At 42.2% G+C, this 14,678-nt stretch overlaps 1 protein-coding gene across 1 annotated transcript in view; it reads left to right on the forward strand.

Annotated features, from left to right (window-relative positions):
- Positions 1–14,678, forward strand: part of wdr62 (WD repeat domain 62) — a 206,245-nt gene that overhangs the window by 21,906 nt on the left and 169,661 nt on the right. The window contains exons 6-10 of the mRNA XM_034168870.1: positions 3,631–3,768; positions 8,440–8,622; positions 8,704–8,864; positions 8,941–9,121; positions 12,106–12,237. Coding sequence (XP_034024761.1) covers positions 3,631–3,768; positions 8,440–8,622; positions 8,704–8,864; positions 8,941–9,121; positions 12,106–12,237 — 795 coding nt within the window. The remainder of the gene's footprint in view (positions 1–3,630; positions 3,769–8,439; positions 8,623–8,703; positions 8,865–8,940; positions 9,122–12,105; positions 12,238–14,678) is intronic.

The following is a 14,678-nucleotide window of genomic DNA, read 5'->3' on the forward strand; positions in this document are numbered from 1 at the left end:
ACCTCAGTGCTGCTTTTGATACTGTTGACCATAAAATTTTATTAGAGATTAGAGCATGCCATAGGTATTAAAGGCACTGCGCTGCGGTGGTTTGATTCATATTTATCTAATAGATTACAATTTGTTAATGTAAATGGGGAATCTTCTTCATAGACTAAGGTTAATTATGGAGTTCCACAGGGTTCTGTGCTAGGACCAATTTTATTCACTTTATACATGCTTCCCTTAGGCAGTATCATTAGACGACATTGCTTAAATTTTCATTGTTACGCAGATGATACCCAGCTTTATCTATCCATGAAGCCAGAGGACACACACCAATTAGCTAAACTGCAGGATTGTCTTACAGACATAAAGACATGGATGACCTGTAATTTCCTGCTTTTAAACTCAGATAAAACTGAAGTTATTGTACTGGGCCCCACAAATCTTAGAAACATGGTGTCTAACCAGATCCTTACTCTGGATGGCATTACCCTGACCTCTAGTAATACTGTGAGAAATCTTGGAGTCATTTTTGATCAGGATATGTCATTCAATGCGCATATTAAACAAATATGTAGGACTGCTTTTTTGCATTTATGCAATATCTCTAAAATTAGAAAGGTCTTGTCTCAGATTGATGCTGAAAAACTAATTCATGCATTTATTTCCTCTAGGCTGGACTATTGTAATTCATTATTATCAGGTTGTCCTAAAAGTTCCCTGAAAAGCCTTCAGTTAATTCAAAATGCTGCAGCTAGAGTACTAACGGGGACTAGAAGGAGAGAGCATATCTCACCCATATTGGCCTCTCTTCATTGGCTTCCTGTTAATTCTAGAATAGAATTTAAAATTATTCTTACTTATAAGGTTTTGAATAATCAGGTCCCATCTTATCTTAGGGACCTCGTAGTACCATATCACCCCAATAGAGCACTTCGCTCTCAGACTGCAGGCTTACTTGTAGTTCCTAGGGTTTATAAGAGTAGAATGGGAGGCAGAGCCTTCAGCTTTCAGGCTCCTCTCCTGTGGAACCAGCTCCCAATTCGGATCAGGGAGACAGACACCCTCTCTACTTTTAAGATTAGGCTTAAAACTTTCCTTTTTTCTAAAGCTTATAGTTAGGGCTGGATCAGGTGACCCTGAACCATCCCTTAGTTATGCTGCTATAGACTTAGACTGCTGGGGGGTTCCCATGATGCACTGAGTGTTTCTTTCTCCTTTTGCTCTGTATGCACCACTCTGCATTTAATAATTAGTGATTGATCTCTGCTCCCCTCCACAGCATGTCTTTTTCCTGATTCTCTCCCTCAGCCCCAACCAGTCCCAGCAGAAGACTGCCCCTCCCTGAGCCTGGTTCTGCTGGAGGTTTCTTCCTGTTAAAAGGGAGTTTTTCCTTCCCACTGTCGCCAAGTGCTTGCTCACAGGGGGTCGTTTTGACCGTTGGGGTTTTTACGTAATTATTGTATGGCCTTGCCTTACAATATAAAGCGCCTTGGGGCAACTGTTTGTTGTGATTTGGTGCTATATAAATAAAATTGATTGAATTGATTGATTGATGGCTGCTCTCAAAGTGTTGGTATTGTCCATTGTCCAGGCGCTTTTTGTGTGCATATATTTGTTAACTTTGTATTCTAAAACGACGGTTAGAAGTAATTCCGACTCCTTATCTGTCCACACGAACGAGGTTGGCGCCATGTTTTTAGTTTTTGTGGAAGTGACGACAAGAGAATAAGGCTCCTGATTGGATAGAATTTTAATCAGTACCGCCACCCAAAGGTTTGGCAGACTAATTACAACACATTTATACGGTTCGATGTGGATGGATTTTTTTTTTTAAACGACGTAGTGTGGATATCTGTCTATCTATCTTATCTATCTATCGTTCATGTATATATATATATATATATGTATGTATATATACTAAACCATATATATTGATTTATAACTGAAAACTGTCAAAGGTGGAATAAATATAAGTAAAGATGATTGAATATATCAGAGCAGTAAGTTAATCAGTCCGTGTGAACGCGCGCATTGACTCACGTGCGTTTATTCCACTAGCTGCAGCTGATCCACAACGTGAATTCTTCCTTCCAGAACAGCTCTTTATATAATCATCTGAATCATCTACCTGTTGCCACATGTACAGAAGAGCTGGATTATCATTCCTACACTCATATTGTTATATTTAAAAAAAAAATAAGCACACGCAGCAGCTGCCGCTAATGCTGTATTCAAGTACTGTCGGAAATTACACAACTTTATTGTTGTTTCAAATTCAGCAGTTGCTTGTGGCAAAATAATTAATTGTATCCACACAAAAGATTAATTCTTCCCTATATAAGGTGCCTGAGTGCATTGAACCTGACTCTCCCCCCAGATAAAAAAAAAAATCCAAGCAAGCAGGCTGAGTTTGCCCTGTAATTTCTGACAGTACATGAATGCAGCAGCAGCCTCAGCGCTCACAAACCGGCTTCTGCACAGTGTGAAAACATGCAGCTGCTCAAACGAAGTCAAACTAAATGCTAACGTTACAAAAACTAAACAAACAATTAAAAAACGTCAAGAACGACAGCAAAATGAAACATGGATGAATTGAGGTTTTTCGTTGCCCTTCGTTCACATTTTTCAACAGTTTAAAAATCCTGACGAAGCGCCAGCTGCAGCAACGAAGCTGCGTGAAGGTTAAGTGATGCCAACGAAAGTCCAGATTTCTTGTTTCGTCAGGGCTTCGTTGTCCTTCGTTATGTGCCGTGTGACTGGGACATTACAACGCTTCAGCTTACAGCGGATGTGACCGCCTCACATCCGCTCGTTCTCATTTAGAGCAACTGAAAAAAGATGCTTGTGCTCAGAAAAAACCACTGTATGGACACAGGACCGAATGTTTTTTTTTTTTTTTTTTTTTCTCGAAACTTTATTTCAACAAATGCAATAACAAACAGTAAACGAACAAAAAACAAGGCCACAATAACGTTCTCAGTATTATCATGAGAAATAGAGATAAAAAAAAAAAGACATGCATTTTTACATTTACTATTGGCTGAATCTAAATCCCCCTTAGTAAGCCTTACTTTGATTGGATTGTTCTCGAGAGCGGCATTCTGATTGGGTGTAACTGAAGCCGGGCGCTTTTTTTTTTTCTTTTCTTTTTAAAGAATTAAATGTACAAACCATCTTGGCATTTAACAATTTGAAACATTCTAGTGCGGTTTACAAGGCACATGTAACTTAAAAGAAGAAAAGAAGAGAGAGACATACACACACACACACAAAAAGATATGCATCCAAACAGGGCCGAATGTGATGTGCACAAGGTTCTAACAGAGAACCTCGTTTTCAGGTCACTCGAACGTTTAAATCGATCATACTCGTGACTTGTATGTGGCTGCCCTCACTCAGGTCATTGGCCTTGAAATTTTAATTTTAATTTAAATTTTAATTTAAATTTTAATCATTAAAAGTATACTTCAGAAACGTTTCTGCCAAACAAAACCACAGCCACATTACCCATCATGCTTTCCACTTGTCATGTGTATTTCAGCAAATCACAATGCGGTTTGGCAGCCTCACCACAGTTTGACATCTTTACTTTCCCAGAATGCACATTCTCATTGAAGCCTGTGGGTCTGTTTTGTGGTTCAGAAGGGGCTGATTGTTGCCTCCAACAAGGTGTCCAGCAGGGTCCTCGCTGTCGCCTTCGGACAGGACAGCAGCTACTTCGTCACCGCCGGCAACAGGCATGTCAAGTTCTGGTACCTGGAAGCCTCCAAAGAACGACGGGTATGACATCACACAGTCATCTGACCGAGGCCACGTCTCGCACCAACGTGGAGTCACGACGAACACAAAAACATCAACAAACAAACATACAATCCAGAAAAAAGTATTTTAAAAACATTTCTTCGAACAACAGTGAACAAATTTCTGAGAAGCGTCACTGAATGAAGTAACAGCAGGAGAGTGTTTAATGATCTGCTCTCATCCACTTTCTGGAACCACAAGATGACGAGATACAAGACCAAAAGAAATCACAGGGTTCTCCCCAGAAAGTTTTAGCGGTGCTGTTGGCATTTATCACCCGAGGCAGCGCGTTCTGAGTCATTTTGACTGGTTTTAGATGCATTGACAGCAAGAATAATACACAAAAAATGGCACTTACGTTGTAATATCAAAGTTCTTTTTGTATTTTTCTGTATAAGTTAATAAAATAAATAACATTGAAACATTTAAAAACACATTGTTTGATGAACATAACATTTGCTCCCATCTTCTTTAAAATTGACACACTGTACCTTTAATCCAGTCAGTTTTTCTGTCATGTTCACAGTTTAGCATTTTTTTTTCAGCATTTCTGAGTGGGATTGCATACTTATTATTAAAAAAAAACAAAAAAAAAAACAACAAAACCCCTAATTGTCTTGTTTGAACAAGAGCTAAACCTGGACTGATTGGATTGTCAAATCAGAATCAAATTTATTGCCAAGTAAGTTCTCACATACAAGTAATTTGATCTGCTGTCACTGGTGCATAAACAACAATAATAAAAAGAAAATGAAAAAAAAAAAATCTGGAAAAAATAAAGGAGTAAATTTGCTCTTTTAAAGATGAATCCTGGATGAAAAACTTTCTGGATCACTTTTCACACTTTACTGTTTCACTGAAGCTGTGTGGTGAAGATGATCGTTTATTAAAATTGCTTCACTGCTTTTTACAGCTGTAGCACATGATGTTCACACTTTCTTCTCTCTCTCTCTCTCTCTCTCTCTCTCTCTCTCTCTCTCTCTCTCTCTCTCTCTGCGGTGGATGGAGGGGCGAGCAGGCAGTTCAGCACAAACAGCCTGGCTGCATTTTAGAGAACTACCTGAGAGCAGAGAACAGTATAACGGCGCTGTGATAACGCTATGATGGCGCGGTGCTGTTCTTCCGTTGTCTGGGGAGAACCCTGAATCACAAATTAATATTTACTGCTCCCCATCAGTTCCACTGTTAAAATGGAGTTTAGCACAAACTTAAATCTCATCAGCACATAAGATCTGTATTCAGATTCAGAAAATAGATGACAGTTGATGATAGGTGACACTTGACAATACAAATGTACAGGAAATTTTGGGAGCCCATGCTAAAGAATGGGGGGAAAAAATACCAATACACAAAGCCCGTGACCATAGGTATGGGCTTTGTGCCGATAGGGTCATATTAGAAAAAACTGTTGCCATGGTAAACAGTACTGTTGACAACAAAATAGCTATTTTGTTGTTTTCTGTTCAATAAAAGGTGACACTTGTTGCATAATATACAGATTTTTCACATCAAGAATATCAAACCCGTTGATCGTGATTTTTCACTGCTGATCCTTTTTTTAGTGCAGCAGATAAGAGAATATTTACTGAGGAATCCTTCAAATGGTGATGCAAGCACTAAATTCAGCACAAATACTCCTTAGATATTACTCTTTTGGACAAAAACGATTGGCCACTTGAATTTTCACGAGGCAGTCAGGTAGGGGTCAATTGAAGAACTACACTGGAGAATTTTTCATTTTAACCCTATTATATTGAAAAATATAACAGATTATTTGTCTGATCACAGAGATTCCAAAAAGGTTAATTGGGTTTTAAAAAGCAATAGTCTGCACCATGTGTCATGCTTAGTTATATATTACAGGGTAACATATGTCAAATGTCTTAGGGGGTGGTGGCCAAGTGGTTAATGCGCTTGGTTTCAGTGCAGAAGGTTCTGCGTTCAAATCCCATCCCTGCCACATTTCTCCGTGTAATGTGGAGTTGCATCAGGAAGGGCATCCGGCGTAAAACCTGTGCCAATTCAACATGGAGATCCACCTTGGATTTGCTGTGGCGACCCCGAGTACAAACAAGGGAGCAGCCGAAGGGACTTACTTTACTTATGGATTAATTTGACCCTCAACAAGCTTTTCTTTCAACAGTCATCACCTCCAATTCAAAGGTAAGATGTACAATTTCCTCTTTTTTCGACTCCGTGTTGTGAAGTTGTGGACTTTTCTGATCCATTTGCTGTGGCGACCCCGAGTGCAAACAAGGGAGCAGCCGAAGGGACTTACTTACGATATGTCACATGTCATAGAATCCAATTGACGGTGACCTTGTTTGACCTTTACTCTGGACATCGGCACAATCAAAACTATTGTATTATTATTATTATATTATAATATTATTATTATTATTGTATTAATTATTAGCTCGACCAATAATTTGCACCACTTTTTACCAGAATTGGAACAACTTTAACTCTTGATCACTGTACAAACTGAAATTGACCTTTGTCACCATTCTTGCTGTTTTTACCCCATAACATTCAGTCACAGATAGTCCATACTATACCTTTTGGTATCTTCATGATCAGACAAATAATGTGGTATAGTTATGAATATGATTGGAGCATCTTTTTATTTTGACCCCTGTGTACGTCTGGAAAGTATTCATAGCACTTCACTTTTCCCACATTTTATGTTACAACCTTATTCCAAAATGGAGTCAATTATTTTTTTTCCCTCAAAATTCCACTCAGAACACCCCATAATGATAACATGATCTGTTTTTCTTTTTTCTTTTTGGAAATTTATTAAAACATAAAAAAACTAAAATCACATGTCCATAAGTATTCACAGCCTTTGTTCAATACTTTGTTGATGCACCTTTGGCAGCAATTCCAGCCTCAAGTCTTCTTGAATATGATACCACAAGCTTGGTGCACCTATCTTTGGGCAGTTTGGTCCATTCATCTTTGCAGCACCTCTCAAGCTCCATCAGGTTGGCTGTGGAGCGTCGGTGCACAGACATTTTCAGATCTCTCCAGAGATGTTCAGTCGTATTCAGGTCTGAGCTCTGGCTGGGCCACTCAAGGACATTCACAGAGTTGTCCTGAAGCCACTCCTTTGATATCTTGGCTGTGTGTTTAGGGTCATTGTCCTGCTGAAAGATGAACCGTCGCCCCAGTGTGAGGTCCAGAGCGTTCTAGAGCAGGTTTTCATCCAGGTTGTCTCTGTACATTGCTGCATTCATCTTTCCCTCAATCCTGACTAGTCTCCCCGTTCCTGCTGCTGACAAACATCCCCACAGCATGATGCTGCCACCACCATGCTTCACTGTAGGGATGGTGCCTGGTTTCCTCCAAACATGATGCCAAAGAGTTCAATCTTTGTCTCATCAGACCAGAGAATTTTGTTTCTCCTGGTCTGAGAGTCCTTCAGGTGTCATTTGTCAAACTCCAGGTGGGCTGCCATGTGCCTTTTACTAAGGAGTGGCTTCTGTCTGGCCACTCTACCATACAGACCTGATTGGTGGATTGCTGCAGAGATGGTTGTCCTTCTGGAAGGTTCTCCTCTCTCCAATCAATCAATCAATCAATTTTTTTTATATAGCGCCAAATCACAACAAACAGTTGCCCCAAGGCGCTTTATATTGTAAGGCAAGGCCATACAATAATCATGTAAAACCCCAACGGTCAAAACGACCCCCTGTGAGCAAGCACTTGGCTACAGTGGGAAGGAAAAACTCCCTTTTAACAGGAAGAAACCTCCAGCAGAACCAGGCTCAGGGATGCCTCCACAGAGGAATGCCGGAGCTCTGACAGAGTGACCATCGGGTTCTTGGTCACCTCCCTGACTAAGGCCCTTCTCCCCTGATCGCTCAGTTTAGACGGGCAGCCAGCTGTAGGAAGAGTCCTGGTGGATTTGAACTTCTTCCATTTATAGATAATGGAGGCCACTGTGCTCATTGGGACCTTCAAAGCAGCAGAAATATTTCTGTTCCCTTCCCCAGATTTGTGCCTCCAGACAATCCTGACTCTGAGGTCTACAGACGATTCCTTTGACTTCATGCTTGGTTTGTGCTCTGACTGTCAACTGTGGGACCTTATATGTAGACAGGTGTGTGTCTTTCCAAATCATGTCCAATCAACTGAATGTACCCCAGGTGGACTCCAATTAAGCTGCAGAAACATCTCAAGGATGATCAGTGGAAACAGGAGGCACCTGAGCTCAATTCTGAGCTTCATGGCAACAACTGTGAATACTTATGAACATGTGATTTCTTAATTGTTTTTTTAGTACCCCCCCCCCCCCCCCCCCCCCCGACACACACACACACACCCCAAGAGGGGCTTTTCTTGGCACCATGAGCTTTGCATGGTGGAAAAAGTCACAAAACGCACCCGAAATCCGATCTGAGAGTTGAAACCAAAATGTGTAAAAATGTGATTTTAAATCCCATGAGGCTGGAAACAGATTCAGAATCAGTCGGTCACGTTGTACAGTGTTTATACTTTTTTTTAATGATGTTATGGTGTCGTCTGAAGCAGGTTTTTCTGAGGGGACGGTGAAAGCAGCATGGAACAGCTGAAGGCTAACTTTGGGACAAACAGAAAGACCTCATCATGACTGTGCTCTCTCCAGTAATTATGTCCTCTCTGCAGGTGAATAGTACAGTGCCTCTGATTGGTCGGTCAGGGTTGCTTGGCGACCATAAGAACAGTGTGTTCAGTGGCGTGGCGTGTGGGCGTGGCCCGATGGCTTCCAGCACCTACTGCATCACCAGTTCGGGTTTGCTGTGCCTGTTCACCGGCAGTCGAACCCTGACGGCCTGGGTCGACCTGAAGGTCAGTGGGCTTCAGAGGGACACCTGAAGGTTTTTTGGTTCTGCTGCGTCCTGTTTCTGACCCGGTGCTCGCTGTTGACAGACGGCGTCGGCGTGCTGCCTGGCGGTCAGTGATGACTTCATATTTTGTGGCTGTGCGGATGGTGTGGTGAGAGTTTTCAGTCCGTTCAACCTGCAGTACGTCACCACGCTCCCTCGGCCGCACCAACTCGGGGTCGATGTCACCTGGAAGGTCCGTCCCAGGTGAGCGTGTTAAAAATACACCAGAGAGTGTGAAAGAAGCCAGGCTGCTGACCACAGTGTGGGCTCTTCTTTCCAGCTTGCCACCTGCTGTTCCCTGTTACCCAGACACCGTGGCCCTGACCTTTGACCCGGTGGGCAGGTGTTTGACCTGTGTGTACAACGACCACAGCATGTACGTGTGGGAGGTGGGAGACACGAGGAATGTGAAGAAGGTCTACTCAGCTCTGTACCACAGCGGCTGTGTGTGGAGTCTGGAGGTGAGCGGGTGAAGACAGTTTGTCCACACGTGGACGTGTTTTACTCAGCCCCATGTGTCTCCTGTGAGTGGACACACAGAGTGCACCTGCTGTCTCTGAGGACAGTAGTGATGAGGTGTGGGGACCCTCTGTCCAGAGACGCAAGCAGGTCTCACTGGCCTGTGAGCTGAGTTCATGTTTGAAACACGATGCTGCTTCATGAAGTACGAAGAAAATTGAACAGCCAGTGAACCAAACGTGTGTTTTTTAAAAACAGACACACTGCTTCGCTTTAAATGTGCAGTCAGTCTACTTCAGATGATCACCGTGGACCGTCTTTCTCTTAAAAGGCTTTCTTTTACTCTGTGTATCGTGTTGGAAAGCTGTAGGTTTTGGTGCTACATTGATTAGCTTTTACACGGCTTATACGCATGCTCTCGTCTTCTGTTGTTTTGTCTGGGGACATTGCAGCACCACACACAGGCCTGGCATATGAACTACAACGTTAAACAGAGATTCGAGGCACAGAATTTGCCTCGAACATTTTTTGTAATTGAATTATTTGAGTTACTCAACTAATTGTTTCAGCCCTAATTAATAGCATCACAAATGTTGAGTCTTTTTTTGTTTTTGTTTTTTGTTTTTAAGCCAAGCAGTGTGGACTTGTCTTCCTTCCCTCAGTGCAGAGAAATCCTTTTATCAGTAAGCCAATAACAAACCAACTGGAGTTCAGGTGACAGCTGTTGTTGGACATCAGCAGTAACCAGCTACTACAAGGGCAGAATCGTCAGCATACAGCAGTAATGTGCAATTAATGCAAAAGGCATGAAGGTATCGTGATGGAATGATTCGTAAAGCATTGGAATAATTCAAATATCCCGAACCTGTTGGCTTCCAGTGGATTTGAGGCTCTGTTGGATTGATGATGTCTCATTTCCACACAAGAGAACTGCATTAGCAGAACAGCTTTCCCAACTTCAGGACATGCACATGGAGGTGGGGGGGTGGGGTCAGATTTTAGAGGGATCCACTGAGGTCTGAACGCAAATCGGGCTAGAATCCAGCTCACGCAGGGATCATGACATCATACTTCCTCACTACATCCCCTGCTGACAGCATCCTCTCGTGCTGGTGTTCTGTGCAGCTACAGTGGTGAGGACAGCAAACAGCCATTTTTCTCTGTGGCGCCTTGTCACCTAGAGCATCCGCCAAGTGTGCTGGTATCCAGATAAAAAGCACACACTTTTTCTTCAGCTTAGCTAAATGAACAGCTGCACTGCATGCTGCTGTGTTGAGAGAACTGTCCTCTGGGGCTGAATTCACACCCTGTGCTAGATGTTTGGTCAATCAGAAGCCCAGTCTGAAGCATCAGACAGCCACAGGATATGAATGTGTGAATATCATAGAAGTAACAAATGACAAGAGGACAAAATTGTAAACAAATGTGCAACCAGCAGGAAAGCTCTCCACTCAAAGTTTTGAGCATGCACAAAACTTTCCAACGGACTCAGCTGACATCAGCTCACAAAGACTGCAATAAAGGACTTTTGCAGGATGAAAACAGTATATATTACTCATACGTTTCCTCAGTCTGTCCTTGTTCTGTTGAAAAGAAAATGTTAAATTTCATAGGGGGGCTAAAAAGTTGCCCTCATATCTATGCTGTAATGTTATGTGTTAAGAATTTGTTATTCTAAATTTTTTTATGCTTTTTTTCTTTTACTGCAGACAAATATCAGTCTCACAAATTCATAATAATCAGTATCAGCCCTGACAAAAGTCATATCGGTCGAGCCCTCATATGAAAAGACTGTGGTGAGGGTCAGCACCTCCAAATCTGAGACCATGGCCTCGGTCAGAAATGTGCGGACTGCCCCCTCAGGGTCATGGGAGACTTACTTCCGCAAGTGTTGGAGATGAGGGACCTCTTGGTTTTGTTCACCAGTGGGGGTCAGTTGGAGCATGAGATCAATCAATGGAGTTGGGTGGCATCTGATGTTTTAGGGACGCTGCACCGGACTGTTGTGGTGATGAAGGAGCTGAGCCAGAAGGTGAGCCTCTTATTTTAGCACTTGATTTACCCTCCTGTCCTCACCTATGGTCATGAACTTCAGGCAATGTCTGAAAGAATAAGATAGCAAATAGAAATAAAGATAGCAAAAGGAGGTGCCCCATCAGGTACCTGGTCTTCCACTCAGGGACAGGGTGAGAAGCTCGACCATCCGAGAGGGACCCAGAGTAGAGCCACTGCTTCTTCCAAAGGAGCCAGTTGAGGTGGTTCGGGCGTGAGGTGAGGATGGTCCATGGCAGTCTACCTGGAGAGGTCAGGCATGTACAACCGGTCTTTGTCCCAGGGAAGACCAAGGACAGGCTGGGGGGATTATAGCTCCCAGCTGGCTTTGGAGCATCTTGGGATCCCCCAGGAAGTGATTGAGGACTTGGTTGACTCGGCTCAGATCTGGCGGTGGTGTTGATGCCATGTTTGGAGTCACTTGTGGTGGGCGTGGCTTGGGTTCTGGGATTATGTCTGCTGCTCCAAAACTATGGAATGAGCCACCATTAGACAAGTCTCCTCACTGTCCATTTTTAAAACCAGTCTTAAAATCCATTTTTACTCCCTGGCTTTTAGCACTGCATGAGACGCTGGTTTTTTGTTTTAACATTTTATGGTTTGCTTTTATTTATTGTTTTATTGTTTGTAATTGTTTTTAAAAAAAACAATGAAACAATTGTTCTTATTTATTTTATTGCTTTTAATTGTTTTATGTCCTTATGTACAGCACTTTTTCAACTACGGTTGTTTTAAAGAGCTATATCAATAAAGTTGAGTTGATATAAGACGATCAGTGTTGTACAGTATTTTTTTCGTAAATGAGTTAGAGGGTTTCTGTTCCTTGAAGTGGTCTGAGTGAGCTAACCTGTTGTAGCTTGTTAGCACGGTCAGTAATTGGACTTGTCTGTTCCAGGGTACAGGTTCCACATCGTGATTTAGTTTTTCTTTCCAGATGTATCCTGAGCTGTCTGATCCATCACAGGCCTGCCTTCCACTCGGCTCATTCTTCACATGTTCGTCAGACAACACCATCCGCTTGTGGCACGTCGATCCGCCTGCTACACACCGAAACATCTACAGCAGTGTAAGAGCGCGCTGTCATGCCTCAGATATCAACAGCTCTGTGTTTAGATAGTTCCTCACATCATCAGTCCAGAATCTGTCACAGAAAGCAAACAGAGGAACAGTTTAGATTTTCAGGGTTGAGCTGATGTCACTGAGTGGTGTGCATGTGGGGGGATGTCCACGCTGACATGCAGTAGGTTTGGACTTTTCTTTACTGAATGCTGTCACTTCCATTTTTTTGTCTTAATGCTGCTGGTCAGGATGAGTGTCACACCTTGTATCATGTCGCTATCTGTTGGCATCACTTTTTTTTTTCTGGCTTTACGTACTCTGTGCACCAGTGCCCTGTCGAGCAGGTGGTCTGAGCACCTGACTCCCGTCCCACTGGCTTTGGATTTTGTTGATCTGCATGCAGACCTGTGGTCTTCGACAAAGACGCACAGTGTTTTCAAATTGTTTCTTTGTGCACCCCCATGCTTGAGATAAATGGCAGAAAACTCCTTTTCCACATGACGTGCTCACACACTTTAATAAAGCCTGAGGTCATTTCTCTGGATGCTTTTACACAAAGTCAAAGGCACCAGAATATGTAACGACCAGTCCATTAAAAATAACTGCATTCCAGTGTGACAAAAATCACTGAGGATCTCTGGTAATAATTACTTCAGCTGCTTCCCCATATCAGACCTGTCCCATCTGAACAAATGATTCAGCAAAGCATTTATCAGTCAGTCAGTCAGATTGCATGCAAGACTGTTATGGAGGCAGCAGATGAATGATTCTGTCTTTGCTCCTTGTCTGTAGTTCATCTTCACCAGTAAGGTGAAAAACCTAGTGCACTTGGTTTCAGTGCAGAAGGTTCCCGGTTCAAACCCCACCCCTGCTGGTTTCTCCATGTAATGTGGAGTTGCATCAGGAAGGGCAAAACTTGTCCCAAATCAACATGCGGATCCACCTTGGGTTAGTCCAGTGATATTAGGTTCTTTTTTGGCCAAGCTCAGAAAATATTAGTAGAGCGCTGAAAATTGCTGGATGTGATCCTTTAACCATCCTGAACAACATATTAAAAGTCCCCATGTGTCCTCCTGGAGCTTTTCCTGGTGTGATGTCATGATGCCATGAGTGTCGTGGATGTCAAAAATAGTATTTCACCCATGGTCATCATTTATTTCTTTGCAGTGATATAATGTATCTTCAGTGTTTGATAGACAAGACTACTTCAAAATGAAACAGGTATTATGATAACAAGCCGACATCATGACGTCATTGTGACATCATGGCCACCAACATCTGCAGCAGCAGTGGTTAGAGGAGCTGCAATCCGACCAATTGTCCCCCGTCAACCAGCTGCACCTCAAACACTGCTCACTTTCATATCCTGCAGCTGCAGAAGTGGTTGTGAGCGACTGTGTGGCTGCAAGAAGTCAGGTCTATTCTGTACAGTTCTTTTTTTTTTTTAATTTTTAAATACTTTATTTGTAACTTTTCATTTTACAGGAAACAACACAATGCACACAGCCTTCTGCCCCCAAACAAGACATATAAACTGAAGACAAAGAGGAAAAAAGGACCAAATATCAAAAAGACAGCAATAATGGCAGCACAACCTAATAATAATAATAATAATAATACATTTGTAAATATATAAAAACAGATATTTTTAAAATAGTCACAAAAAAAACCCCATACATTGCTCCGTCATGTTTATGGTTTATATATTTATAAGATGATGATGTTGAATTTATGGTGTTTTTTTTTTTTTACATAGTTAAAGGAGTCAAAGTCACCCCAAATTTCTCACGACTGTTAGTTGTACAGCATCTCAGTTTTTCTAGCTGCAGCATGGAGCGCATGTCCTTAATCCAGCCATCAAATGAAGGAGGTTTGTCTGATTTCCACTGGAGAAGAATGAGTCTTCACACCATTAATGAGGCAAAACTTATGCCCCTTGCTTGTGATCTCGGAGCAGTGATCTCTGGCAGAGGAACTCCAAAAATGGAGATATATATGGGGAAGGGATCACTGTTGTCCTGCACATGTATGAATTGACATCAAAAATGTTTTCCAAAGCCTTTTCAGTGACTGACAAAGCCAAAACATATGTCCTATAGTAGCTGGACCCTGATAACACCTTAAACATGGCAGAACACTAGGATAAATTTTAGAAAGTTTGTCATTTGAATAATGTAGGCGATGCAGAACTTTGAATTGAGTTGTCTAATACAGACAGAGGAAGTGTGGATACAATCTAAGCAACACTGCCAAGACCTGTTAGAGTTGAGCCTGGTGTTAGGGAACAACTCAAATTATTGCAGAGAATAACCACACGGAAACACTGAATTTCTTTCCTGATCAGGGAGAGCCAGCATGACCCCTCGTCACTGTCTGTCAGTCAGCTCTGAAGGGCCCGCCCACTCTCTTCCAAGATTTATTGAAACAAGTTGTACACAGACATATTAA

This window comes from Thalassophryne amazonica, chromosome 4 (genome assembly GCF_902500255.1).
Source record: "Thalassophryne amazonica chromosome 4, fThaAma1.1, whole genome shotgun sequence".
Taxonomy (NCBI): domain Eukaryota; kingdom Metazoa; phylum Chordata; class Actinopteri; order Batrachoidiformes; family Batrachoididae; genus Thalassophryne; species Thalassophryne amazonica.